This window comes from Globicephala melas, chromosome 5 (assembly GCF_963455315.2).
Source record: "Globicephala melas chromosome 5, mGloMel1.2, whole genome shotgun sequence".
Taxonomy (NCBI): Eukaryota; Metazoa; Chordata; class Mammalia; order Artiodactyla; family Delphinidae; genus Globicephala; species Globicephala melas.
In genome coordinates this window covers 117469866-117496503 of record NC_083318.1, presented here as the reverse complement: position 1 = coordinate 117496503, position 26638 = coordinate 117469866, and the positions used below count along the sequence as shown (strand labels likewise).

The 26638-nt window shown below is 39.2% G+C and overlaps 1 protein-coding gene across 12 annotated transcripts in view; it reads right to left on the bottom strand.

The window, feature by feature from the left end:
• Positions 1-26638, bottom strand: part of INPP4B (inositol polyphosphate-4-phosphatase type II B) — a 721154-nt gene that overhangs the window by 38260 nt on the left and 656256 nt on the right. For all 12 annotated transcript variants that reach the window (XM_060299724.1, XM_060299726.1, XM_060299725.2 and 9 more), the window contains 2 exons: positions 8597-8709; positions 4664-4818 (listed from right to left, as the gene is read on the bottom strand). In XM_060299724.1, coding sequence (XP_060155707.1) covers positions 4664-4818; positions 8597-8709 — 268 coding nt within the window. The remainder of the gene's footprint in view (positions 1-4663; positions 4819-8596; positions 8710-26638) is intronic.

The following is a 26638-nucleotide window of genomic DNA, read 5'->3' as shown; positions in this document are numbered from 1 at the left end:
AAATGCCCATGTATGCACAAAACTTCCCTATAGGACTTGAACATTTTAGAAACCTATGTTATTCATTCACTCACTCACTGAATATTTATTGAGAACCTACTCTAACTAGGCATTATTCTAGGTACTGATAATTAAAATATAGCAGTGAACAAGATAACAAAAGTCCCCACTCTCATGAACCTTACTCTGGTGAGGGGACTTCTGAACAAGCAGGTAGATGAAGCTTTATTTCTTTGTATCTATAACGTTTCTCTCATCCATAAATAATTTGAAAATTTAACAGATAGAAGCACTATACAGTAGAAAAATTTAATATAGATAAGGAAAAAACTAAAACTACAAAAACAGCATTGATATTATAACCCCGGTGAACTTTTAAAACTATCCAGAGTAAATAGCCTGAAAGGTGGTTAGAATAATTCAAACATAAAATAAACTGCAATTGATGTCAAATAAAATAAAAAACTTTAATACATTTAAAAACGTAAAAATCAAACTCCTTTAAAACACTAGCTTTTTTTTTTCTTTAATCCAGTGTGTGTCCTGGAACTTTTGTAAAGTTCTTAAAAATTCTGGATCCCTGGATCCACCTGAATGATAAACTGCACAGGGTCCAAATATACGTAGTTTTGTAATGTTCCAGAAGCAGCCACTGTCTGGAGGCTGGGACTGTCCATCAGACGGCAGAGCAAAGAGCTCTGCAAATCCTCTTCCTCCTCCCAAAACCATGACACTGAAAAATATTGTCAAAACCAACCATTTCAGGACCTAATAATAAGCCAAAGACAAGCAACAAGTGGAAAAGTTTCTTCTTGGAAAACTGCTGACTGGCAAGTAAGAAGAGGGCGAGTCTGTGGTCTTTCTACCTGGGGCAGCTCCCACCCCGCCCCTCTCAGCTAAACCTCTACCAGGGAGAGGCTGCCATGGAAACTGGCAACTTTGCTGCCCCAGGGTCTGAGTGCATTGGAAGTGAAGAGTAGAAAAGCCTACTCCCAGGCAGTCTGAAGCATTAGCTTCCTTGGAGGCAAACAAATGCTGACTGCCAACCTCACAGCTGGCATGAGCCTGCACTCCCACTTGGGCTACTCCCCAGACCAGTGGACTAGCCATGAATGTAATGGGCAATGAGATCCTGGACATGAGAGAACCATGGAGGGCTTTGATCAATTTCCACACATCCTGGGTTGACCAGTAGGACCTAATAGGGCCTGGTGGAAAGAAAAGGCAGGATGGATACGAAAACTCCTGAATTTGAACATGTTTCCCAGTCCATACACAGATATATCAGCAGAGGCTGAAAGCCTTACTGGATTGAACTGTTTGAGCACAACTTCTGGCTAATCACTGACTGACCACTGAACTACGGAGACCCAAGTGCAACCCTAGGAAACAAGGCTTAGACATAAAAGTAAGAACTGAACTACTATCTCAGAACATAACTGAAAATACAATTTTAAAAACGGATGAAAAAGTTGCTACACGGTTCTGAAAAACAGAAGGCAGCAGAATGAATTCCTATTTGGACTGTTCTTTGTTTATTCAACCACTATTTATATTTATTTCAATCTGGACCAGACACTGTGCTCAAATGCCCAGATACAATAGTGAACATGATAGATAAGGTAGAAATTAAAGAGTTAACATTTTAGAACTAGAGTTTGTTCTTCAAGGTCTCAGGATTTGGGCAGACCACTCTGGTCTTGCACACAGTCTCCAATTTCGAAAAGTACATGGTTCTTATGACTCATATGACTTACATAATGTTTCAACTAACAGATGTGAAGTAGTCAAATACATAACCAAATAATTATGGGATTGACATATATACACTAATATGTATAAAACAGATAACTAATAAGAAACTGTTGTATAAAAAATAAATAAATAAAATTTATAAAAAAAGAAAAGAACAACTAAGGAAAACAACAAGGTCCTACTGTATAGCACAGGATAAAAAATGTAACTAAGGCATCTGTGTTTTAGTGCTGGCTCTAGTATTTTCTGAGTAGTCTTTGCTGAAACACTCTGCAGAACTCAGTTTCATTATTCATAAGGTGAAGCAGGTTTGACTAAATTTTTAAGGTGACTCCTTGACCTCAAATTCGATGATTATTTGTAAGGGCATACAATAATACACATTAACATAAAAAATACTTATAAGAAACCTATCCAGGCTTACTTTAATGAATGCAATCCATCCATAATTAGCACAGCATTTGTAAACACACGCACAGTTTCAAAGTGGTATTTAAAGAGCTTATTTTCTTAAATAGATAAAACATTGCATTTGAAAGCTTATTTACAAGATTCTAATATATGGTATTGGAGTCAAACCGTATGTCATAATATATTCAGAAAAAATACGAGGCTCATAATTGCCTAGATTTGATTGTCTCAGGAAGATCATGACCTTTGATATTTATTTTCTTAACAAATATCGTAGAGTGATCCCTGTGTCTCAAACGTTGATCTAATCACTTTACACATATCAATTCGTTTAATCCTGGAGACACTCCTAAGAAGGGCTACTATTATTAGCATGTCTACTTTTACACAAGGGAAGACTGAGGCACCAACAGGTTGACTAACTTGCCTCAGGCACTAATAGGCAGGATGAGATTGACTTCCTCTTGGCTGCTAAGTGGCAGGGGCCTGGATTCAAACTCAGGTCAGCTGGCTCTGAAGCCGCATTCTCTCGTCTGCTCTGCCCTGTGGCCAGAGCTTACAAACCTATGGGCTTGTGATGTAAGACAGTACCCAAAGAGGGAAAGGACATCAGTTATTCAAGACAATAACACGTCTATTTCCCTTAAACACATGCACGCACGAACACACACACACACGCATACACACACACATGGACAAGCCCTCACACTCTCGTGCAGCCCTCACAGAGACACAAAACCAAAGGATAAATTTGACAGATTTGAATTTCACTAGAGTAGTGGGGATATGGACGTTAAGATCGTTAGTATTTTTGGATTAAATTTCTAGTGCCTTACTTTTATTTCACAATCCTAAACTAAATCCTCATAAATGTTATGTCATTAGCAAATGTGTTGTATATATAATGTCAGGTCCATACAACCTTTATGCTATTCCAAAATAGGTAGTTTTATAGTTCAACATATATATGACAGATAGGCCCTTTATTTACGGATTGGAAAAAATTACCTTTCTAATGTAAGGGTCCTCTCTCACCCCTACCTTAAATAAACAAGTAACAGTTTCACCTTCCAGATAATTTATGCTGGTTGAATCATTTTAGCCCTCTAGGGTTTCTGGCCTGTAACATCATGTGCTCTACCCTCCTCACCTGGCATCTTTGTTCCATCCATGGTGACATTTGTACTTTTTAAATGCACATTAGAAGATTTTATACTCAGATTCTGAACCTTCCCCTGTGAGTGTTGAGAGATTATTATTGAAAAAAGTCTTTTATGACAACCAAACATGTTTCGTATGGCTGAGATGCTCATGTCAGGCCTTGAAGATATCCTCATACATTTATCCAAAAATTATGGTAGAACTCCACTGAGCAACGAAAATGCCAAGAGACATGAAATGGGGTAAAAGAGAGGACTTCAGAACCCTCTCATTAGCCGGGAAAACATACAGCATAGAAGGAGCGCAGGCAAGCATCACCCTCTCCATGGAAAGAGTGTAGCAGTTAAAAGAAAAGTGGAGCTAATGACATGCCAGATAAGCAGCAGCCCTCTCAGAGCATCACATGACGTTCCTTTCTGGGATCAGGGAGCCTGTCCCATGTTTCCTGTTGTGCTCCTGAGTCGGTCTTTGTGGCAAAGAGACAAGTTTGCTAAAGTTTTTAATTAACGTATGTCCTTGCTGACAGCTGTTGTGAATGAGGCACTTTTTCTTTCCCATTATGGCTTAGACTTTAGATTTAATTACTGTGGAAATGAATCAAGAAACATGACTTCAGGCAGAATATTTTAAATGTCAGCAGAGTAACCATATTAATTCTCAATCTTAAAGGATCCGTGTAATCCCATCTTTATTATGAGTGATGTGAAAATAATTTTAGGAAGGAGGTTAAAGATAGGAAGACCCTGCAAGCTATGGGAAGATCACCTGTTAGTTGCCATTTTTTGGATAGCTGTTTTGTTTGCATAACGACTTTTTTTATTTCGTTTTATTTCGTGCATACACATAATGACTTGTATGAAAAGGGACTGTGCTCTTCAAGTGTTATATGTGAAAGGACCGGAGCCCTTCAACTTAGGTCTAAATGTATTCATGAAATATATCTTCCATTCAGATGATCAAACTCTGGCCACATTTTTTTTATTGCCTAAAATGAGTATTCACTTAAAATTATGTTATCTCTCATGTCATCAGCTCTAAGCCATGGAAATGCAGTGAAGTAACTAAATGTTTAGTCCTTCAGTAAAATACATATTTGGAAAAAAAAAACCCAAACCTTAAAATGACCTAAAAGAAACAATGAGGTCCTATTATATAGCACAGGGAACTATATGCAATATCTCGTGATAAACGATAATGAAAAGGAATATAAAAAAGAATATATATGTATAACTAAATCACTTTGCTGTACAGCAGAAATTAACAAATACTGTAAATCAACTATACTTCAATAAAATATTTTTTAAAAAAGAAAAAAAGTTGAAGACATATGGGGTACCTTCTCATACAATCCAGTGCTCGGATAAAGAAGTCCTTGTGTAACTGGTGTTCATCCCTCAAGATTGAGCATTGTTCAAGTGTCACTGACATCGACGTCCTGTCTTTGGCACTTTTACAACAGGTGAAACGGATGCCATTTAGTTTGCGACAAATCTGTAATAGACATATACACAGTTTATTGTTTACTCGCATTTAAAGTCTCAGAGTCCTCTAGACACTTCTAGTCTAAACCCACCAAATTTATGTTAATTTATGAAAACTAACTGGTTCAATCTGCCTATAGATTGGAAACATATTACCTTTTCATTTCAAAAGCTAGTGGAATAGATTTAATTTATTTAGCTCTTTGTACATGAGGTGTGGGGCTGTTGAAGGCATATAAGATGGTAAATATCCAGCAGAGGCAGCAAGGCTCTCTGAGAGGGCATCTAAGCTGCAGGGGATAATGATAATCACAGCTCAGAAGCAATATCTTAATAGTGAAGGGGAAAAAAATAATCTGTATTTCCTGGATCAGCCACTTGATTTGAATCTTACATAGCTGATACCTTCTTACTATATATTTAAAATAACCTTTACTAATCTCTGCTGGATGTTACGAGATTTCAAACATCCACGTGGTGCCAAGTGAAACTGATAAGAAAACCACTCATCAATGCAACTAATAAGAATAAGGACACCAAAAATGGCCACTGTAATTGCATATCTACTGTGCACCCGGTACAATGCTAATAAATTTCATATAGATTTTGCTCTTTTAATTTAACTGCACATGAACCCTGGAGGAAGGTATAGTAATCTCATTTTACAGATGAGGAAATTGAGGTGTAGATAGGTAAGGTGCCTTATGCACAGCAGAGCAGAGCCAGGATGCTGGTATAAGTCTACCTAACAAGGACCAAGTCTTTCACTTCTGTCCTGTTCTGTTTCTCTCTATAATTCTTTCTTGTTGTTATTCTGATGTAAGCCAGGAGAAGAATCTGTAAGTAGCAATAAGTTATGGTCTCATTGCTTTACGGTTAACAGGTGAATCACTCCATTCTTTTCTCTTCCCTAGTCCATGGTAAGGCATCAACAATGTTCGTCAACATGCACTTAAGATACATCTACTCTGATGAAATACAGGCCTGCTTTACTATCTGCCATTGAGGAGGCCTTAACAGTTGCCTGCTTTGAAGAGAGGATATAATAATACAGTTTATCAAGGGTTTTTATCATGAATTAATTGTGATTCTGATACTTAGCTTAGGAGTTACAAGTCCTTATTAGCCCTTAGGTACTTTCTCACTATCTCCAATGTTAAGTGACTAGAGAAACGTGACAGCATGATTTCAACATGTAATCTTTTTTTTTCTTGTAGAAAACGCTAACGCATGTAAATAAATAGTATTTCAAAAATTTTAATATAAAATAACAAAGGCTTGACTATATTTATAGTAACAAAATACAGACCTCAATGGTCACTTATGAGAGGTGAGTTTTAAAAAGAATGAATATTCTTTAAAATGCATTGTCACAATTGTATGCAACTATCCTACGAAGGATATTTCATGTTACAAATTTAAAATCAAGAGGAATCTGGGGCGGCCTTCCCTGATGGCGCAGTGGTCAGGAATCCGCCTGCCAATGCAGGGGACATGGGTTCAATCCCTGATCTGGGAAGATCCCACATGCCGTGGAGCAACTAAACCTGTGTGCCACAACTACTGAGCCTGTGCTCTAGAGCCCACGAGCCACAACTACTGAGCCCTGAGCCACAACTACTGAGCCCATGTGCCACAACTACTGAAGCCTATGCACCTAGAGCCTGTGCTCCGCAACAAGAGAAGCCACCATGATGAGAAGCCCGCACACTGCAACGGAGAGTAGTCCCCACTTGCCGCAACCAGAGAAAAGCCCACGCGCAGCAATGAAGACCCAACGTAGCCAAAAATAAAATAAAATAATAAAATAAATAAATTTATTAAAAAAAAAAGAAGCTGGGGCAATTCCATCAAAGCAGACAGGTTGGGTCTTGGTTTCTGTATTTCACAACTCTTTTGAACTATATGAGCTTAATTTAACATTAGCTTAATTTGGTATTTGGTCTTTTTAAATTTTCATTTTTTAAAATTCATTCAAGATAAAACCAAATAGCTTTACATTTTTCAATTAGAATGTAAAACATTAACAAAAGCAGGATTTCATTAATCGTTTTAAAGAAGAGAGGATAATAAAACAGAGACAGAAATAAAAACTTTTTGGAAAATGTAAAAGGGAATTTCTATATTTCTTTAAGAGTAATACCAAGGTCCCTAGTTTACAAAGAGGATATTGAAACTCATGTATCACCCTATAGACATGTTATTAATAATAAAGTCAATATTCCTACAGAATGCCAAATTTGCACACTATGGGTGCTGTATATTTATCAAGGCAAGTAATCACCCATTCATGAATTCAATGGTAAGTTGTGAGTAAGCCGTATTTGGTTGGTATATACATTTCAAAAAAAATTCAGAAACGTAGGATTTATGGGAATTTTTTTAATATATTCAAATGAGAAAACTACATGTACTAGAGAAAATATTCATTTGTGGTTCTACCTGTGCATCCTTCATTTGTCAATTTACGTGACTGCATGATATGTGCATAATGACATATGTATATGTTCCTAAGTTGTCAGATGGCCTTGGGCAATGATCAAAGTACTTTTATGCTATCATGTCATTAGTAATATAGCAAAAATAACTTACGACCTGTCTTTGTGAAATTTTCGTGAGAATTAGCAACCACAGTAGTCTTTGAAGGTATATAGAGCAGACACAGGAGAAAGAACTATTAAAAACAACCTTCATGTAATGTAGTATGATGCTAAATGGGACCAGTGTAAATGAGCTGCCTGAAAGCAACGTTTCATATTGTTACCTTTGATGTTCTTCCCTGGGGCTCCAAGAGGGCATGAAGGGAAACTAGAGCAGCTTTCCTCTGCCTTGCTTTTGGTAAATTATTTTATGTAGACTCATGGTAAATTATCCATTCCTTTTTCCCAGAAGAGAGTAAGTAATATTAGATTATAATTGAAGCGCTGGCAGTAGGGGGAAAGGCTTTGTCTCAAATGCTATTGATAGAGAATGAATAGCACATGTGAGAAGATCTATTACACTCAACTCCAAATTACACGAGCAATCCTGTGCAGTAAGTTCAAACATGGCGTTCATCAAAAAGATCTCCAATGTGTGCCTTTCCTGATGAAAAGATCCCTTCCTAGTGAAAGGATCTCTGGGTCTGAATGTTTAACAAAACTCATATGAGCTATACCTGAGCGGTTGCCAGATAAGAGCTTAAAAATTATAGGCATGATTTTCTCCCTCAACCTTGTAGAAACCTGGGGGGGTGGGGAAGCAGGCAGATCTTCTACCCTGAGGTTGCCATTAAATGAGAAGGAAGCATACAAAATATAGCTCATTACCCTAAGAGCAATACATCAGTAATAAATTCTATGCCGATATCTAAATTGACAAATGCATTTCCAAGCTCATTAACAAAACAATATGTCCAGAAGCCTCACTGAGGCTGTGAGTCAGAGATCTGATAACCACTTTCTGTTGAAACCATATGTCTCTAGAGCAGCACTTCAAAACCCTGACTGACATGGGCTATTGACATTGCAACATGCAGTATCAAGAAAATCACAGACACTTGATTTTAACCTCAAACACATCCCAAATTTATAAGAAAAGCCAATGAGTAAGATTTTTTCTCATTGAATACATCTTCTTCTATCTTGTGTTTTTGTGTATTGATAGACTAGATGCCTAATCTCCTGGATAATGGAGAATGACATCTGGTAGCCCAAAGTGCAGAGGCTGGACCCTACATAGCAGATACCCGATAACACTTGCTGATCATCACGGTGACAGGGAATACCATTTGACAGGAGAGTGCCTACCGTTGCAGCCAGCCACATGATTTCTACATTCTTTCTCTTTTTGGCTTGAATATTTTGCTGGAGATTTTCTAGTAATCCTTTTAAATCATTTTGTTCTTGAAAATGTGAAATGTCTGAAAAACAAAAAAGGAGGGGAAAAAAAAGGAAACCGTATTAGTATTAAGCTGCCCATGGAGTTTTCCTTAATATATTTGCAAATGTAATTTCCATAACAACAAATGCCACTTGGAGTAGAGAGTATCTGAGGATAATCATACTTATTAATCCTTCCGGTTTTATTCTTTACTTAGAAATATGCCTCAGTTTCCCTCATTCCCTATTGTGTGTAACTGGGGTAATGTCAATGGGTGATATAACACTCACCAAGAAGGGAACTGTTTTTAATAACAAAGGCTGCCTCACTTCAACCAAAGTAGAGGATATGGATGAAACATGAGATACAACCTTCCATTTTTGGCTACTGAGCAGCTAGTCTGAATCATGAGACTATATCAAACTGAACATCTCAGAGGTGGAATTGGAAAGTTCAACCAAAACCCATGAAGTCAGTTTCTACACAGAAAGATTCCTCAAACTAGGCAATACTGATATTCTGGACTGGCTAACACTTGGTTGTAGGGAGTGGGCCTATATTCTGCATTGTGGGATGTTAAGCAGCATCCCTGACCTCTACCTTTTAGGAGCCAGTAGTATCCTTCCCATTGTGACCATCAAAAATATCTCCAGGGCTTCCCTGGTGGCGCAGTGGTTGAGAGTCCGCCTGCCGATGCAGGGGACACGGGTTCGTGCCCCGGTCCAGGAAGATCCCACATGCCGCGGAGCGGCTGGGCCCGTGAGCCATGGCTGCTGAGCCTGTGCGGCCGGACCCTGTGCTCCGCAACGGGAGAGGCCGCAACAGTGAGAGGCCCGCGTACCGCAAAAAAAACCAGAAAAACAAAAAAAACAAAAACCTAAGGCAATGCACACTATGACACCAGTATTCCTGAGACTCAGTAAGATAGGATTCAAGGTTAGAATATAGAGATGGAAACAAAAAGTCTAAGAGAGTGGTTGGGTTAGTACCGTACGGTATGAAAATACACTCTACTGTGTAAGCCACAAACTGACGGATGAAGAACTCCCGAGAGCTTTAATTGAGGCTAAAAACAGGAGAAAATACATAAGAACAACATGGACTATACGTAGGCTATCCAGTTACACTGAAGAAACAGATGATCTGTTCCTGAGTCAGATCACACACACACACAAAAATGACACAAATAAGCTTTCATCATAATGAAGCTTGGCACTTTCCAAAACCGTACCAGATGTTTCATTTTATTAGAATAATATACCTGAGTAGCTCTTAACTTTAGCTCTAGAGAGTAGAGGAAATATCCTAATGAACTGTACTAGCAATCTATATCTACCAAAGAATGGAAGTGGTTGGTAAAATGGCACTGAGCATTGAAAACAATTATATATCATCTTGAATTTCCTGTCCACAGAATAGAGGAAGGTCAGGTACAATCCAGATTCATACCTTGTTTTAGGGAGATGAGATTCAAAATATTCATATAAATATATGCATGATTCTACTTTATTAGTTCCTAAATGGGAAAACTGTTAAATGTCAAATTTTTACCGTGTAACTAGAGACGATTTTTTTTTTTAAAAATTTTTTGGGGCTTCCCTGGTGGCGCAGTGGTTGAGAGTCCACCTGCCGATGCAGGGGACACGGGTTCGTGCCCTGGTCCAGGAAGATCCCACATGCCGCAAAGCGGCTAGGCCCATAAGCCATGGCCGCTGAGCCAGCATGTCCGGAGCCTGTGCTCCGCAACGAGAGAGGCCACGACAGTGAGAGGCCCACATAACGCAAAAAAAAAAAAAAAAAAAAAATTTTTTGGCCACACTGCACACCATGTAGGATCTTAGTCCCCCGACCAGGGATCGAACCCGTGCCCCCTCCATTGGAAGCGTGAAGCCTTAAGCACTTGACTACTAGGGAAGTCCCAATGATTCTCTTAAGAAAGAGAAGCTTTCCCTAAAGACATTGCCTCGCTAGGTAGGAGACTCTGATACACAGAGATTTTAACAGGACACAGCCCAAGGATAAGGGAAGGAGGCATAATGTAGAATGCCTTGAAGAGAGCTGCAAAGCCAGCTCAGGACTCTACAGCTAATTGAAGAAAGTAAGGACAATAACGGTGCCTTCTAACTGATACTTTTAGCACACAAGGAATAAGTCAGATCTGCCATCACTGCCCTTAACGTTGTTAAATGGCAACCAAAACAAAACCAAAAACAATCCATGACTTAGAATAACAAGCAGCTATTTAAAATTGTGTACAGGTATATCGTTGACAGAGAAAGTGTCCTTGACATTGTTGAAAGGAAAAACTGGTCATATTAATAAAGGAATTCATTGGTGTAACATTGCGTGTGTGTGCCTGCACTTGTGTGCATGCTTACCTCTCTCTCTATGTGAATGCAGGCAGAGCAAGACATCGGTTTAGATACTAACAGTGCTCCTCTTCGGGTTATGGGATTGAGGGTGATTTTTCAACTGCCTTTTAAATAATTTTTTATTTACTATTGGAGTATAGTTGATTAACAATGTCGTGTTGGTTTCAGGTATACAGCAAAGTAATGCAGCTATACATATATGTGTATCTCTTCTTTTTCAAATTCGTTCCCCATTTAGGTATTACAAAATACTGAGCAGAGTTCTCTGTGCTATACAGTAGGTCCTTGTTGGTTATCTATTTTAAATATAACAGTGTGTACATGTCAATCAAAAACTCCCAATCTATCCCTTCCTCAACTGCCTTTTTATGTCATTTGAGACACAATAAATATATGTTGTTTTAAAATAATACAGTTATTTTAAGAGCAAGGGAGAACAGAGTACATATGTATAAGAAAAGGAAAAAAAAAAAAAACCAAGTTCTTATGCATTTCTAAGAATTTGTCCATTTCTTCCAGATTGTCCATTTTATTGGCATAGAGTTGCTTGTAGTAATCTCTCATGATCTCTTTTATTTCTGCAGTGTCAGTTGTTACCTCTCCTTTTTCATTTCTAATTCTATTGATTTGAGTCTTCTCCCTTTTTTTCTTGATCAGTCTGGCTAGTGGTTTATCTATTTTGTTTATCTTCTCAAAGAACCAGCTTTTAGTTTTATTGATCTTTGCTATTGTTTCCTTCATTTCTTTTTCATTTATTTCTGATCTGATTTTTATGATTTCTTTCCTTCTGCTAGCTTTGGGGTTTTTTGTTCTTCTTTCTCTAATTGCTTGAGGTGCAAGGTTAGGTTGTTTATTCGAGATGTTTCCTGCTTCTTAAGGTGGGCTTGTATTGCTATAAACTTCCCCCTTAGAACTGCTTTTGCTGCATCCCACAGGTTTTGGGTCGTTGTGTCTCCATTGTCATTTGTTTCTAGGTATTTTTTGATTTCCTCTTTGATTTCTTCAGTGATCTCTTCATTATTAAGTAGTGTATTGTTTAGCCTCCATGTGTTTGTATTTTTTACAGATCTTTTCCTGTAATTGATATCTAGTCTCATGGCGTTGTGGTCAGAAAAGATACTTGATACAATTTCAATTTTCTTAAATTTACCAAGGCTTGATTTGTGACCTAAGATATGATCTATCCTGGAGAATGTTCCATGAGCACTTGAGAAAAATGTGTATTCTGTTGTTTTTGGATGGAGTGTCCTATAAATATACCAAGTTCTTATGATACAAAGACCTGACCTCCAAATTTCCATGGTCTGGTAGGGTGGGATAGATTTTTTACACCATTATTAACTGTGGTCAAGTGTACCGTGGGCTATGACGCAAGACAGTAAAAATGATAACAGGGACCTAAGAAAAGGAGTGGCCAATTCAATGAAGAATAGTTGAGTATGGAAAGGTTTCTAGTAAAGGTAATGCTTTGTGTCTACAGAGAGTATTTGAGGCCAAGAGAAAAATGTCAACAAAGGCATGGACATATGAGGCAGTACTATGGAAACAGGAAGCTTGTGGTTCACCAAGTCCTTGGAGGGCACAGTCCTAGAGGCAAGAATTATAAAGAGTCTATTCTGATATTTTGGGATATCTGGGCTTCCTCTTAAAAATGAGAGCACCTGGTGAATTTTAATTATGGACATAACCATATCTGAGAGGTCCCCGAGACTGTTTTTTAAATCACCTGGTAAAAATGACTTTCAAATAACTTTAAAAGCAATACAGAAGAAGAATTTTACTTTATACAATGTCCCATAGCAGTTATGCACACTCATCCCTTTGTAACAAAAATTTTATGAAATAATATTTACCCTTAGTGCGTTCACAGCACCCTGAATATATTTTGTTCTATTCCATGTTGCTTTCTTTTGAATGTTGGCCCCAACCCACTAAATTGATTAAACACCTGTATATGGTCAACATAAAAAACTTGCAAAGCACTGATCTAGGGCAACCTCATGTCCAAGATGCTTAGGTGACTTTTTCACAAGGTTCACAGTCAGACGGTCAAGTCAAAAATCCAGTCTCTTAAGGGGCTTCCCTGGTGGCGCAGTGGTTGAGAATCCGCCTGCTGATGCAGGGGACACGGGTTTGTGCCCTGGTCCAGGAAGATCCCACATGCCGCAGAGTGGCTGGGCCTGTGAGCCATGGCTGCTGAGCCTGCGCGTCCAGAGCCTGTGCTCTGCAACGGGAGAGGCTGCAACGGTGAGAGGCCCGCGTACCACAAAAAAAAAAAAAAAAAATCCAGTCTCCCAAGTCCTATGCCAGTAATTTCCCTCAAATCTGTATCAGTGTCTTCACGGTTGGCTGCTGATCCAAAAAATAATTCCAGTATTAACACAATGGACCAGCTTCTTCAGAATTCTGAGGATTCAGAACAAAGCATAATAATATTTCAAAATAATTTAGTTTCACAGTTGACATGGAGATTTTTAAATCAGCCATTTTAAACAGACTACAATGTTCCTAAAATAAGTCAAACAAATGGCCATCCTTTGCTCATTTTTATCTACATAAAGATAGTGCTTTCAGATCCACAGAAATGATGTCCCATAGAAATTTCACCCCTTCTCCCCATGGCATGCTTTTTAGAAGGAAGTCAATTGATGTTCTTAAAATTTTCAAGCCACTGTTTCTATTTCTGTAATGATAAAGCTTCGTTTATTCAGTCCATCACTATGACTGCTGCCATTTTTTTTCAGCCTGATAAAAGTCCTGCAGGCCACAGAAATTCAGGTCTGGATCTGGAAAGAAGTAGGATTAGTAATGACTAAATAGGTGAGATTTCAAGATATAACGATAGATCCTGATATAGCAACTGTAAATCATGGTATACACAGAACATGGATTGGTTTTGTTACTGAACCAAACTTGGGTCTGCCCACCCATGAGCAGTAAAGCTAATCTACTGACACCGGGCTGTAGTGAAGGAAAGTGCAGTGTTTACTGCAGGGTAACAAGCAAGGAGTCCTGGTTACCTAGTGCTCAAAAAGCCCAAACTCCCTGATGGACTTCAGCAAAGCATTTTTAAAGACAAGGTGAGGGAGTGGAGTCCCAGGGTATGTGATCAGCTCGTGCACAGTTCTCTGATTGGCTGATGGTGATGTAACAGGGCAGTGTCACAGGGGTTAACATTATCAACCCTTAGGTGCTGGTAGGTCTGGGGGCTACATGCTCATGGTCATCAAGTAGGTAACTTCTTCCATTTGGTGGTGGTTTTAGCATTTGTAAAACAACTCAGGAAATGTACATCAATACTGTTATCTGGGTACTTCAGAGGGGAGATAAAGCAGAAGATATGGGGGAGGAGTCTCCTGGGAAGGCCCCGTAAGGCTCTGCTCAGTAACTGTTTTAGATATAGAATGAGTTTCTTCAAATGTAAATATGGCAATAAGTCTTGCTTCTGGTACTCACTCCTGCATTACTCTAGAACTGAACTTAGAGCAATTGAATCTCTATGCTTATCTCCATAAAAGTATTCTTTTTTTCCAGTGGGGTTCATGAAAGTAATCAGAAGGTAAAAGGTATAAGAATATACAGTGCATTACTGCTTATGATATTAAACAGCAGCAAAAATCTAAATGATGATAATCTGTCATACATATGTATATATATTTATGACATGGAATATTATATAATAGGTAAAATGAATAAACATGCTAGACGTATGAGCATGGATATATACTAAAAACTATGTTGAGCAAAAAAAAAAATGATTCATACAAGATAACAGCAATAATATAAAGTTAAATGTGCAAACCTTTGCCATATTTTTTATGGATACACACATACAGAGGAAAAATATGTATGAGAACGCAAAATGCCAAATTCAGGATACTGATTTTCTCAGAGAAGGGAAGGTGAGGGGTGGGAACCAAAAAGCGTACAAAGGGGGTTTCCATTATGTCTACAAATATTTGTTTCTCACAACATTTCTGAGACTGGGTGATGGGTTCCAAAGTGCTTGTATTTTATGACCTGTTCTCTTTCTCCGTTTGGAACTTTCATAATTCTTTGTAAAGAAAGCACTGAGCCAAGATTCCAGGAAAATGATTACTAATGCCAACTCCGTCCCTGCTTCGACATGTGGTCATAGCAAGCTGCTTAACCCTCTGTCCCTATTTTCTCAACAGCAAAGTGAGGACAATAACCCTGTCATGCTGTAGTGGAAAACCATGAATAAAAGTCTTGGCAGAGGGCTTCCCTGGTGGCGCAGTGGTTGAGAGTCCGCCTGCCGATGCAGGGGACGCGGGGTCGTGCCCCGGTCCGGGAAGATCCCACATGCCGCGGAGCGGCTGGGCCCGTGAGCCATGGCCGCTGAGCCTGCGCCTCCGGAGCCTGTGCTCCGCAACGGGAGAGGCTACAACAGTGAGAGGCCCGCGTACCGCAAAAAAAAAAAAAAAAAAAAGTCTTGGCAGAAGAGTCTACATTATTCAGTTCTGTGTCACCTCTGAAAAACAGAGGAAGACATTCACAGTTCTTAAGAAGAGTTCATAGCCTCAGATAGAAAGCCTACTTTCTCAGGCAAAAGTCCGAATTTATCCAAAGTAAGAAATATTCTCTCATACAGACACAGGTGCACACACATGATCCCAAACATTCAGAAAGCCAGTGACTGTTCTCCCACCACTCCTTGCTGGGACAGAACAGCCAAGTTCAGAGTCACTTTGTAGTAGCTATTTTTTCCTTGTTTTGTCAAATGGGATTTCTTTAACAACGGCAGCTCTAAATATGACATTGGCTTGACTCGAAGGCAGGGTGCTGACCAGTGAACAGGAATGGGACCGTGAACTCTCGGCTCATTGAACTATGATGCTAATGAGGCCAAGGCAATAGCTCCGTCACTTCATGGTCAAATGATTTTATGTTGTCAGAGAATGTTCCAAGATGAAATAGAAATCACAGCCGCCTTCCCCTCACCTATTCCACCTATTTCCCAGTGGGGAACAGGCACAACATTTACAGGGATCAATCACACCCCCAGGATGAAGTCAAGTGGTATAATTCCACCCCCTTTGAAATCAGGAATAGTTCAGGGATGAGCAGGTAAATCTAAGCCAATCAGAACTTGACTTTGACCTCAGAAATTGTTTCAGGGTTATGTAAGTGACCTATGCTGTTCCAGCTGAGTGAGGCTCAGGACTCTGTAAAGTAGAAGGGGAGGAAAGCTCTCTTTATCTCTTTGCTTGAGCATACAGTTGAGCATGGGAATAACTGCTCACGCCAGCAAGACTTTCTTCAGGAAGGAACTAGATGTAGGATAAAGTCAACACTAAGAGTCATGAAATAAGGCAGAGAAGTGTCTTTTCAGTACTGCTAAGCCACTAAACCAACCCTCTCTTAACTGGTTGCCTGTCTTACTGCTGAAATTTTCAATTTTGTTAATTGATGCCAGTTTGAGTCAGGGTTTCTGTCACTTGCAATCAAAAGCATTCTAAGGTAAACACCTGGTTATACAGGCATTTTTAACACTGATCAGCAATATTGCAAATGTGTACTGTTGCTTTAGAGGTGAGGAATCACAAATAAGGAAGAGTACTTATGGAAAGCATCCCATTAATCACTTCTTTTTTATGATTTTTTTTACATCTTTATTGGATTATAATTGTTTTACAATGTTGTGTTAGCTTCTGCTGTACACCGAGTGAATCAACTATATGTATACATATATCCCCTCCCTCTAGAGCCTCCCTCTCACCCTCCCCGTCCCACGCCTCTAGGTCATCACAAAGCACCCTGTGCTATACGGTGGCTTCCCACTAACTATCTATTTTCCACATGGTAGTGTAGATGTGTCAGTGCTACTCTCTCAATTCGTCCCAGCCTCCCCTTCCCCTGCACCATGTCTACAAGTCCATTCTACAGTGATGGTTTTAAAACATAGCCCCACGTTCTTTGACGCTCCTTCTATAAAGAAGGTGGAGTCTTTGTACCTTCATCTGGAAGCTAGGTGGGCTTGTGACCATGTTGATTAATGGCAGACGTGATGCTACGTGACTTTGGATGCCAGGTCATAAATGACTATGAAGCTTCTGCCTTATTCTCTTGGAACTTTACTGTCTGTATTCCCTCTTTTGGGATATTCCCTATAAGAACCCATGTACTAGGCTCGGAGAAGCCCAAGTCACATGGAGGGTCCTATTTAGGTACTCCGGTCAACAGTTTTAGCTGAGCCCAGCCTTTGAGTCATCCTAGCCCAGTGGTCAGAATGTGAGTGCAGAAGCCGGCCGATGACTCCAGTTCCCAGTCACTTAAGGGATACCAGCCATTCTTCTTTCCAACTGAGGTCCCAGATATCTTGGAGTGGAGACAAACTTCCCCACCTTTCCTGTCTGAATAACTAACCCACAGAATCTGTGAGCATAAATAAAATGATTCTAATTTTATATCAGTAAACATGGGATAATTTGTTACCTAGCAATAAATTACCAGAACAACTACAGTAAAAAAAAAAAAGTGAAGGACCTGTTCTTCTAAGTATGATAAAATGAACATATGAAGAACAAAGTTTTCACAGTCCACTCTGGTTAGTACTACATTCTGTAATATCAAATCTTTTCTATAATTAATTCTGAAACAATTATAGTTAAATGCACTAACAAACAAACAAATGCAATTAGGTGAAAGCCATTGAGATGTCTTAAAATTGGAAATTATGCTCTTTCAGAGGCTGTAAAGTCTTGAAAATTATAAAAGAAAAAGCCCCACTGATACCAGCTTTACTTAAATCTGATTTACAATTTACAAAAAAGGCAGTATCAGAAATCAAATATCAAATTCCCAACCTGATCAGAGCTGAAAAATATTTTTGGCCTGTACATTTTCACTGTTTCCTCTTAAATAAATTTCAAGGTTGCATCACCCATAGCAAAGGAAAAGATGAACTTTAGAACTAACTGTCAAAATACATTAAAAGTAATGTGTTAACAATTTGTTTAGAATTTCCTCACTCACTATTGCACATTGAAGGCCATGGGACTTGGTGTGTAGGGAGAAGAGTAGAATTATAACCCATTAATATTTTTTCCTATTTTCATTTTTTCAAAGAAATCATTCATTATTTAATTTCAGAATCTCCAAACAATTTAGAGTATGTCAAAGGTTGGGAGATGGATTGCAGGCAGATGACTCTCAAAAATTTAAGTTCTGCTTCTCAAGATATTGAGATATTTTTATTAACAGAAAGTAGAAAATTTGAGTATGAAAGAGGCCTCATACAAATCCCCAGGTCAGTCTTCCTGTTAGCCTGGTTGTACTGCTTGGATTATTTTTTGCCTGAAGTGGCCTGGGTCCTTAGCACTGAGGGGAGTTGGATGGTCCCCTTTTTTCCTTCCAGCTCAATTTCTAAGCTCTTGCATTTTAGAGCAACAGCAAGAAAATACCTGTTGAGAGCACACACTACGCACAAAAGTCTGAGGACCAAAGCAAGAATAGATTTCTCAAAGTTTAGGACTGAGAGGGAAGCAGCTTTTGGGGGTAATTCCAGCACCTCACCTCCCTGCCCATGTAAGAGCCAGGCAGCCCGTGAAATATACCAAGGTCAAATGGCAGGCCAGAGAGGTAGACACATAATAAGGCCTTCTCCAAAGAAGAAGGGTTCACCTCTTCCATGGCCCTCCTTTTTTTGATAATGCAGAAGGAACTGACTCCAAAACTGCCAGAATAATGGCCAAAGAAAAGGGGAGACAGTTGAGAAGAATGGGCTTTTCTCCAATGGTCTCTGGATTACCTCTTTAGGCTCTTGGAGGCAAGTAAGAATGAGATCTTGAAACAGACTTACAGACTTAGAGAAAGAACTTCTGGCTACCGGGGACTTCCCTGGCAGTCCAGTGGTTAAGACTTCGCCTTCCAGTGCAGGGGGTGCGGGTTCAATCCCTGGTTGGGGAGCTAAGACCCCACATGCCTCGCGGCCAAAACTCCGAAATATAAAACAGAAGCAATATTGTAACAAATTCTATAAAAGACTGAAAAACAATGGTCCACATCAAAAAAGAATCTTAAAAAAAAAAAAAAGAACTTATGGTTACCAGCAGGGAAGGCTTGGGGGGTTGGGACAGATTGGGAGTTTGGGACTGATATGTACATACTGCTGTATTTAAAACAGATAACCAACATGTTGCTCAATATTCTGTAATAACCTAAATGGGAAAAGAATTTGAAAAAGAATAGATACATGTATATGTGTAACTGAATCACTCTGCCGTACACTAACAAACTTTGTTAATCAACTATGCTCCAATACAAAATAAAAATTAAAAAAAGAATGAGATCTTTAATGCTTCATACTATATAGAATAAAATAAATAACTCCTGAGGTATTTAAAAAGTTATAAATGAGGTAAAATAGAGGAAGATGATTATGGAACTAAAGCTGCTTTAGAAGACTCCAAAATGAAGAGAAAGGGGGTATTAAGATTATACGGCCTACCTTTTTTTCCATTCATATAGCTCCTTTTATTGGCTTTAAGTGACCTCCAGTTTGATCATCTAGGATTCTCAGACATTTATAATTTGTTGATAGCAACAAAATGTATTAATCTATGTGTGTTGCCATATTTCCCTTTTCTGATGTGTCTGATAAAGATAATTTTATCTTTGAGTCTTCAATTTTTCCCCCTTACCTGACTTCAGAGAAGAGTTGTGCTTTATCTGGAGTTTTGTTCTGCAGAAGTGGAAGCATGAAGAAAGAAAGGTGGATGGGGAGGTGGACTGGAATGAAACAGAAGGCCTTGCACTCATGGTTTTGGGAAAGGTGGAATGGTAAGTAAATAGTGACTGTCTGGGAGAGTGATGTGCTCAATCGATGAGTGACTTAAACATTTGGAAAAAAGGATTTAAAAAGTAAAATAATGAGTTGTCAGTTGTCTCCTCTTTGATGTTTAATTGAAAGTTGGAACTAATTTTTAGTTATTTTTAATTGTTGGGCTGTTTACTGGATGCGGTACTATCCTGAAACTGAATTCATAGGAGACTGGTATTAATTCAGGTCAAATTTAGATATTTATTTCCAAAAGGGAAGATGAGTCCTAAGATTTCTAATATCCACCTCATTCCTCACTGTGCGGCCAGTTCCAAAGAGTGATGACTTTGTTAGGCAGGAGGTAGATGGGCTCCAGGCTGGGAATTTACAACTAGCTTCCTGTTTACACTTCCTGAGGAAGGAAACAGGTGGGCTCTAGGCTAGATATTTACAACCTGTCTCCTGCTTGCACTTTGAGATAGAAATTACAACAGGAACAGCGAAAATGGCTGGACTTTGTTTCCTGTGGACACTTTAAGATAACAGTCATGGCAGGGACAGACAGGGGCTAAACCCTGTTTGAGTAAAAGATGAACAGGTCACGTTGGGGCAAAGGGAGACACTGCACCTTGGAGGCTTCTTGGGGGTCAGAAAGGAGGGGGCACCACCCCAAAATAGGTGATGCCCAGGCCCCCCATAGGCCTGTGGGCTGGAATCCATCTGTGAAAAAAGTTGTGCACACGTGTTGGGGAGGTCCTAGGGCAGGTCAGGTGTGGAAAAAGAAACCAGATAATTGGCCAAAGGTGAACAAAGACCCAGAAGAACTGCCCTATAGAAATGATTTAACCACCTCTTTACTGCATTCCTCCTCATTAGGGGGGATGCCCACAGCTTTTCTCTCCTGGTGTGTATCTCTGCCTCGCTTCTGTCTTAACTAAACAAACTTTCTCTGTGTGCTCTCCCATTTGTTGTACCATGTCTCTAATAATAAACTTTGTACCTGTTTCTACAGTTTTTGCTTCCTTGAGAAATGCATTTCTCAATGGGGGTAAGAGCCAGGGGAACCTTGTTCCTAGCCTCTAGCCCCTGGTGGACTAGTGGCTAGGATTGCTGGTTTCCATCCAGGTTACCCAGGTCCAATTCCTGGGCAGGGAACTAAGATCTCGCTTCACGCCACTGCTCTCTGCTGCCTATCCAATTTCAATTTCAGGAGCTCATCTCTATGTGGGTGTTCCAAAAAGAAAAATGTGCTTTTTTGGAAAGATTATCAGAGAAGCAGAGACTATGTTAAAAAAATCATTAAGATTAATATAGGTAGGTATTTGAAGGGTTACAGACAAGACTGAGAAGGAAAGAGGCTGTTGAATGGGGAAGAGAGGCAGGTTAGTTCAAACTACAGAAAGAGCTTTATAGGACTTCCCTGGTGGTCCAGTGGTTAAGACTTCACTTTCCAATGCAGGGGGTGCAGGTTTGATCCCTGGTTGGGGGAGCTAAGATCCCACATGCCTCGTGGGCAAAAAACCAAAACATAAAGCAGTAGCAATATTGTAACAAATTCAATAAAGACTTAAAAAAATAAAAGAAAGAGTTTTACAATCAAATTTAACTGGATCAATGTGTGTATACAGGAGAAGCAGAACTCTCTTGAGAGGCTCAAAGCACATACAACCATTATCTTATCCATCTCGCTAATGTTCGTAAGTGTGGTGTGACAACTTATCAGGAAACTGACACTGGAAATATTAACTTCCTTTCTCTAGTGAGATAATGGTAGATGAAGTACAGGTACATATGTAGTAATTATTCTCATTTAGCTGATAATGACATGGAGGCACTCAGAGCATCAAATGATTCACCTAAGTGAACTTTCAATTGAATTCATCTCTTTTGTTTTCATGCTATTCTGTGCATACTAACTAGACGGGTTTACTGGAAGTCCGGCCAATCTTCAGTGAGTGATGAAGTCTAAAGAAAGGAGAGCCCCAGTGAGAAGGAAAGAACATAGAAAAATGGAAGGATGACTAAAAGGCTGGAAATCTGAGTTTTTACCCTCATAAACTTGACAATAGGGTTGATACATCTAATTTGTGAGGGCAATGAAGTAACATAGAAGATGCAGAGATAAATGCTGAGTTGAACAGGGAGGTGGCCATTTGTATGTGTGTATGAGGGTATATGTGTCTACCTTTGTTACTTGTAGTGTTGTTTGTATTTGTTGCTGCGATTCAGAGTACAAGTTAATGGACACTAAAAGTCTATGTCTGTGGTTTAACGTGCACATAGAAAATTAAAATTCAGTATGGTTCAGTATCACTTTTCTTTTCAAAAAGACACAGGAGTGCTTCAAAAGACATACCAAATTAAAAAATTATCTTAATCTTCATCAACATTAAAAATTTCAACAGGTAAGTACATCGGAGTTTCTCTGCAATGAGTTGAAAAAAATTTTTAATTTAGAAGATCAGAGTCCTTAGACAGCAATGGAAGAGTTGTGGCATAAAAGTGAAAAGAACACTTAACTGGGAGTCAGAAAATAATAGGATATATCCCTGTTCTCCCACTAGCTGCATGTGTGAATTTAACAAAATCTATCCTGGATCCCAAACCCCTCATAACAAATTATAGGGTTAAACTAGATCAGTGTTTCTTAAACTATGACCTGAGGACCACTTATTTAACAAGATGCTAATGAATATTTTATAGGGTTTTTTTGGTGGTCCTATAATGTAATAAAAATGCTATTTTAAACAAAATTAAAGTATAGGCAGTGTAGATTAGGGTTGGGAAACTATGGCTTGCAAACTAAACCCAGTCAATTCTGTTTTTATAAATACAGTTTCATTAGAATTCAGCCAAGTTCATTAATTTACATATTGTTAATGGCTTATTTTGCACTTCAGTAGCAGAGTCCAGAAGTTGTGACAGATCACACGGCCTGCAAAATCTGAATTATTTACTTTCTGATTCTTTACATAAAACGATTGCTGGCTATGCTATAGATCTTCTCAAAACTTTCAGTGTGATAACGTGAATTCCAAAATCATTTGACTATAGAATTCTTTCATGGCCCAACAATTATTAGCAGAAAGAGTGTTCTTTGAAATACTTTAGATTAGATTATTTCCAAGATCCAATTGTTCTCTGATTCTTCAAAACATCCAACTAAACAAATGACCCAATCTATCCCATTCATTCAACAAATATTTATGGAGTATAAGCTATGTGCCAGACAATGCTTTTGTTTATTGGTAAATAAAGTCAACAAATAGACAGGAGACTTGTCCTCATGAAGCTTATGTTCTGATCAGGAGTTATAACCAAGCAAGGTGCATGATAGATGCTGTGGAGAAAAAATAAAGCGAGAAGGGGACCAGGGCACCAGAGACTGCAATTTTAAAGAGGGTGGTCAAGAAAGGCCTTACTGAGAAAGTGACATTTGGAGAACGACTTAAAGGAGGTAAGTGATCCTTATGGGGGGAAGCATTTAAGGCAGAGGAAACAGCCAATGGAAAAGTCCTAAGAAACAGCAAGAGGTCATTGTGGGACAGAGTGAAGCAAGGGAGGAAGGGAGGGACAAGGAGAGGGAGAGACACAGAGAGAGAGAGAGAGAAGAGAGTGGAGTCAAAATATCCAATTTTTTTTGCCAGATTATGGGGACGCTTAGAAGCCATTGTAACAATTTAGATTGTTATTCTGCAATAAAAAACAGGGGGTTATTGGAAGATTTTGAAGAGTGACATGATTCGATTTTCATTTTTAAAGGTCACTTTGGCTGTTGTGATCAAAAAAGACTACTGAATGAGGTTGAGAGAGGAAACAAAGAGACGGGGAGGTTTTGTCATAATCTGGAAGCAAGAATAACAAGGATTTGCACAGAGTGGTAGCAATACAGGTGGACAGAGCTGAACATACATTTCGAAAATACAGCCAATGAAATCTTCTGATGGGGTGTGAAAAAAAGAGAAGAGTCAAGGGTGACTCCCATTTTTTTCTGAAACAACAAAAAGTTAGAAATGATAAAAACTGAAATGGGGAAGATAGTGGGAAGAATAAATTTTTAGGGGCACATCAGGAACAGAGTTTGAGGTGTTGAGCAGGATATATAAATTTAGGGAAGAGAGATGGGCTGGTGATGCAGGTATGGAGGTGGATAATTAAAGGATGGTATTTAAAGCAATGAGGCCGTTCAACAAGGGAGCGGAGTAGACATCCATGGACTAAATCCTGGTACCCTCAGCATTTAGAGGTCAGAAAGATAATGTGGAATCAGTAATGGAGGTTGAAACGCAACAGCCAGGGGGGCAGGAGTGATCACAGAAGAGTAGGGTGATGGCCTGGAAGACCAGTGATGAAAGAGGGAAAAAATAACCATCTCAAACCTATTACTAGATCAAGTAGGATGAGGACAGAGAACTGAGCATTGGCTTTGACAGGTAGAAAACCTGACAAAACCAGTTTCAGTGAAGTTATGTGGCAAAGGCTGACTAGAGCAGCTGACTAGAAAAATGGGGGAAGAAAAATTAAAGACAGTAACCTTCAAATTCCACTTTTGTCTGCTTTTGGGGGAACATTTCCAACTTTCAGGAAGTCCTGCATGATAACATATTTTTCCTGTGTACTGACAATCCTCTTTACTCATCTTTTTATATGTCTATGCAAAGCCAAACATATGGGTAACATGTGAAAAATTCCTCAGCCATCTGAATGTTTCCAAATACACATAGTTTGAAACAAACTAAGCAAAATATTTGGATGATTAACAGGATTTTTCATTTGTCTATCTGGATGTCTACATAGTATCAAAGTTGAGATGTCCATAAAACAGAAATTATTACTAAATAAATTATGTCATAGTAATTTATAGTTCTATTGGAAGGATTGGCATGTGTTAAGAAAATTCTTATATCTTCTGTCATTTTATATCCTTAAGATTGTTAAAAATACCAAAATAATCTATAGTATTCAGATTATTCTTTGTGCTTAGGAAACTTAGACACATGGATTTAGCTTGACATAATAAATCAAGGTAATCTCACATTGAACAGAATCATGATTACAGCTAGTTGCTTTATATACACATTCCGCTCAGGTCAATAAATGTTTGTTAAACAACAAATAAATAAAAGATGTACAGTTTTACTATTCTGAAAAATGTTCGCTTCCTTTTACATTCATGTCTAGAGTACTAATGAAATGCAAAACACAGATTTACAATTTGATAGCTAAATCTACATCGTACAAATCTAAGCTAGTGGTTCTCAAATCTTATCATGCAGCGAACTCCCTGGGAAGGGGCTTGTCAAAACACAGGCTGCTGACCCCACAGCCAGAGACGGATTTCTCTGAAATGACTCGTATGGATAAAAAATGAGGAGAGGTGCTGAGCGGCAAAGGGGTAAATTGTGCTGGTCAATGCTGATTTGCTCTCATATCTACCTGAACCCTTCCCCATTCTGCTCTTGATCACAGGTAGCCTCATTTCCCAAGCTACTTGCTGCCCTCTGATCTACAATTACGTTTGGGCAATGAGGATTAAGAGGGAGATTAAATGCAAGGAAGAAGCCAGAAGCTAGTATATTTCTCTCTCAATCTGTTTCTTCCGCTGTCTCTGGAATTGGTTGTAGGGCAACTTCTCTGTCCATGGTCCCAGCTTCTGCTGGACAGTCCCCACCAAGAACCTAGATGGGGGTGGGGGAAGGACAGCTTTTGTGCTCTGGTGCCACTATATCCAACTCAGGTCTCTTCCGAACCTGGGTTAGCTACTGCTAGTTTCATGCTACTTATTGCTAAGCGCTGGGTGGCTACAATGCCCTGGTTAATTTCTCCCAAATTTCTTCATGTTTATCGCCAATACTCTGCAGGAAATTCCTAGAATGCTCATTTGCATGACTGGGTTCTGACTACTATGGCTGCTAAGAATTTGGCATTATTTTTCAATTTACCACAGGACAGTCTAGGCTAGCATATCCTTTCTAATTCAGACACCTTGTCTTTACCCGATCCTATTGCAGGTTAATCATAGCCTGACCTCACCCCCAAAGTTTACAGACAGTAGAAAGGCAGCAGAGATAAAAGAGATATTGGGAAAAGGGAGACAAGTGATGGGGGAAGGGTCTAACAGTGCCTTTTGTCACCCACAGCTGAACCTCAGTTGACAGAATAAAACCGTAGCCTCTGATGTCACCATTCTGTGAATGTTGAGAGGCTGGCCTCATGTTAAGAAAGGGTCTCTCTATGTGAATGTGAACCTTTCAGAGGAAATCTAGTATTATCACGTGTGGGTAGAAAGGTAATAATTTAGAAATTTACTTTGAAACCTGGGAAACAGTTACCCTGTATCAGAAAGTCCCTATGCTAATCAGAAACACTCAGATTGTCGACTTTTAGTAAGTTGTGCCTGCGCGCGTGTGTGTGTGTGTCTGTCTGTGTGTGTGTGTGCAATCATATGTCTGCGCATGTGTTTATGTCTTTTGAGATATTTGCCTTACCTCATTTCCTTACTTTATAAATTCAAGTCATTTCCAGAGCCTACTAAGGACTGGGGAGCCAGGCTCAGTTTAGGTGGTAGTGTTAAGGACAGAGGGCTCTGAAAAGCAGGGACAAGAAACACCCACCATAACTTATTCTACGAAGTGAAAGCAACATGTTCAAACTCATGGTGGCAGCGAGCCACGCTGTGAGTGTCAACACACGTGGACTCCAACTGTAGGTAAATAAGCAGTAAGTGATTGAATATTCAGAGGCAGCGTTCTTTGTTTATGGAGCATTGCCCATCTATGCGGCACATGGAGCTGATGCTGTCAGTATTGATTTCA